This window comes from Arachis duranensis, chromosome 3, assembly GCF_000817695.3.
Source record: "Arachis duranensis cultivar V14167 chromosome 3, aradu.V14167.gnm2.J7QH, whole genome shotgun sequence".
NCBI lineage: Eukaryota > Viridiplantae > Streptophyta > Magnoliopsida > Fabales > Fabaceae > Arachis > Arachis duranensis.
The window spans coordinates 99,044,601-99,048,591 of NC_029774.3; the positions used below are offsets into that span (position 1 = coordinate 99,044,601).

The 3,991-nt window shown below is 29.7% G+C and overlaps 1 protein-coding gene across 1 annotated transcript; it reads right to left on the reverse strand.

The window, feature by feature from the left end:
* Window positions 1–1,886: 1,886 nt before the first annotated feature.
* On the reverse strand, window positions 1,887–2,840 carry LOC107479849 (WRKY transcription factor 22). The gene is made up of 2 exons (XM_016099946.1): window positions 2,725–2,840; window positions 1,887–2,630 (listed from the first exon to the last, which is right to left on the reverse strand). Exons 1-2 carry the CDS (start codon window positions 2,838–2,840, stop codon window positions 2,111–2,113), a joined length of 636 nt encoding a protein of 211 aa, XP_015955432.1. The 3' UTR covers window positions 1,887–2,110.
* Window positions 2,841–3,991: the final 1,151 nt, after the last annotated feature.

Consider the following 3,991-nt stretch of genomic DNA (forward strand, 5'->3'; position numbering starts at 1 on the left):
TATAAAAAAAATAAAAAAAAAATTAAGAAGATCCATTTTCATTTTTTTACTGTAACTTTATTAAAACTCATACGTAAAATAAAATTTGACTTCAATGCATATAAAATAAAATATAATAAGTCTAACCTTTCTCATGTTTTTAATTTCGGATAAAATATATTTTTTGTTTTTAAAATTTATGAATTTTTTTTTAAAATATTCCTAACCTTTAGTTGTATTTAGTTTTGTCATTAACGTGTTCTATTTGTATTAAAATTATCATTGGAAGTTAATTCTATGTAAAATATTAGGAACAAAATTAAAAAATTTTAAAAATAATTTTGACATAAATAAAAATATTAAAAAATTGAATGAATTAAAATTATTAAAAATAAAATTAAATAAAATTAAATATTAAAAATATTTATAAAAAATAATTACAAATATTAAGAACAAAATATACTTTATCCTTTAACTTATATGTCATTCCAGTAGTCGTTATGTATTTACACAAAGCTTTGCCAAAGGGCGGTTCATCTAAATTTGCACCAAATTTTTGCGAAAAAGGACTCAAAAACATACCACGATGTACTTGGGAACCGTAGAATTCTTAAAATAAAAGCATTTCCTTAGATGTGTTTTATTATAAGAATAGGATGACCGTAGCCGGAACAACATGAATTATCATATATTTCACTACTGCATAATACAATTTTGGATTTTACTATGGACACTCGTTAAAAATAATTAGTACTAGTGCAAAGTTTAGTGACACTTGTAATATATTTTTTTGCCAAATTCTTTAGTGTCTTTAAATTTAATGTTGAATTTGTTAAATTTTTCTTTTACAACAAATATTAAAAATTTAAAAATTATTTATTTTTATATTTTTAAATTAAATATTAGTTTTTAACTCTTTTAGTAGATAACTACATGTACACATCATCCTAATCATTTTTTTTACGAAATTCTCTAATTCAGTAAATTTGTATCTAGCAGACAAAATTTAAACATGTGAGACTTATTTACATAGACAAATAAATTAACTATTCTACCAATTTAAATTAGTTATATTTATAATATAAAAAATAATATTTATACCACTTCTTTACATATTTTTTATAATATAAAAGATGATTTTTTATTTCTTATCAATCACTTTGAATACTAAAATTAAAAACTATACAAAAAAAATTACACAAAAATGATAAATAGATATATATATCTTTAATATATTTTCAGATTGTTTTTGCTTCTCTTAGGCATCATTTCATGTCGCTCCCTTTATAATCTGCGCAAGCAAACATAGATTTTGCTAAATAATTATCTAGAATACATTACAATTAACTACTAAAATTAAATATTAGTATAAAATATACACTAAAATATGAATACAAATTAAATTATACATATATTTACACAAATATATAGTGGCTAATTTTAGTTGACATAATTTTGTTCTTGTAAACGATTTAACTCAAATAATAACTGACTAATCACTTAATTTGAATGAGAAAGTATGAGGAGTCAATCGAATATTTATATAATGGAGATTTATGGAGTATTAGAGATATAATTATTAGTGTTATTTTTTTCCATTAACTGAAACTTTTGGGATGAGTGGTATAATGACATGGTATTAGAGCGCTAGATACATAGATGCATATAAAGTTATTACAAGCGAACTCTGGTATGCAGATACAGTTTTCGTTTGGGTATTATTTCAGAGCTATTAAAATTGGATAACAATGATGTTTGGTGATTAATTTGTTGGAAGTTCAAATCAAATATTGTATGGTTGGAATTGAAAGATTTGGTTTCTAAGTTTAAATAGTTCAATACGGCAATACAAAATGGATCGTAATTTAAGCACAATTGGTGAAATATAAGATCGCCCACAATAACCATTGGTAGCTAAGAAACTGAGGTATCTGGCATTGAAATTTTGTTTCTTTGTTTACATTGACGAACAGAAGATTAATAACTATAAGCATCAAAACATACAAAACAAAAAAGAAGAAAAGTAATTCTACAAAATCAGAGTGGGAAAAGAGGAACTAGGGATTATATTATAAAAACTTGTTCTAATTAAGTACGTTAGATTCATTCATTAATGACGAAGATTGACGAACTAATAATTACCAGAAATGAAATCACCAGCATGAAATTGAAGTTCTAGTTTATTATTAAGCCTCATAAATTCATGATCGATGTCTGTTGTGTCTGGAAACCAAACATCACCAAACTCAGCAGCTTCACAAAGAAGTCCATGCTGCTTCTTGAATCCCTTATGTTCTTCCATGGACGAGGAATTCGAAGAAGAAGAACAAGTTGTAGTAGTAGTAGTAGTTGTTGTTGTTGTTAAGGAGTTGTTCTTGCGTGAAATCCCTGCGAGAGAGTTGCGGCGAGTAGGGTAGGGATGGTTGTGTTCAGCGGTGTATGTAACCAAGAAAATCGTTGGATCCAGATGGTTCCTTTCAACTTGTTTCCTCGCCAGGCATCCTTTGGAGCTGCTGCACCTGTAATAGCTCCGTGGATATGGTGAACCCTTGATAGGTTTCTGTCCGTATTTTCGCCACGCCCATGCGTCGCAAACTCCAATATCCGCCGCTGTAACCTCCTTCACCACCCTCTTGTTCAGGCTCTTCTTGCTGCATATCATTATTAATATTATGTTAGGGTTCAACAACTAGTTAATTAATTAACCTCATAATTAAGTAAGTAAAATAAACTGAATAAACGTACCTTTTTTTAGGTTTAGAAACTGTGGAAACTTGCTGCAAGTCTTGTTTAATGGCATCTTCGGGTTCTTTGGGGATTATTGGTAACGGTAGGGCTACTAGTACTGAAAAGTAGGTCATAATCTTGTTGATGAAAGAGGAAATTAGGGTTTGGATCGTGCTCCATGATGGTGGTGGCAGTTGATGGGCACCCTCTCACAATGGATTCCAGATCCCAGTCCATAAAGCAAGCAAGCTCATCCATCAATGGCAGTCAGGTAGGCAGAGATAATAATTATGGAGAAATCAGATAAAGGTGCCACCAATCAGAAGATATTAAGAAAAGATGTGGTGGGCCAGATGCCTTAACAAAACAAATTGCAAAGAAATTAATTAATCCAATGATATTTTTTTATTTTTGGCAAAGGCTTTTTGAGAAATGTCAACCAGTATGTGTGTCATATATATACGTGAAATGTTAATGGATGCACACAGTGATTTAATATCAATTTTTCTAATTCAAAAGTTCAAAGTTCAAAGTAGCAATAGCATTTTCATTTTCATTTCAGTTGACTAACAAAAAAAGTCAATATGGGAGAGCAAGTGGAAGTGAGGAAGCCTTCATGTTTTTCTTTTTTCAGCAATTCGGTGCTGACCTTTTTCTTTTCTTGTATGTTTGTTTGGGATTGTAGGCGATCACACGGCACCAGATCAGAACAAAGACAATTGGATCAATAATCTTGCGGTTATTAAGCCAATACCACGCTTTTGGTTGGAGCTTCTCATACGTAAAGAGGACAATAATTTCAAATTTAATATCATAAATAAAGGTACGATTTCACTTTGTTGCATGCCTTCTTGCTATATATTATTATTCCGTTCACGAAGCAAATTCATAAAAAATAATATGGAACTAAAAAGGAAATTAAAGTCTTGTTAATTACTATACGATCATGTTACGTCATGCATGAGACATATAGTTAGATTTTTTGGTTTTTTCCAATTCGTCTGAGTTGCATCCTAGTTTGAGGGTTTCTTTTTTCTAAATTGGCTGGTTTTGTTTCTTTTTAGGGATGGGGAGGGAGTTGGAAACAAGACAATTGCTTATGGTTTTAGTCAACAACTGTACTGTAAGTGGAGTGGGCAATTATAATTAGTTTGTTACATACCGCACCTATACGGCTATAACATGTACGACACCCTTCACCCATGCATAGGATTTCATAGTGTTATTATTGTAACTAGTTCTAATAATATAATTAAGCTTCTAACTTTTAAACCCTATGCACGAG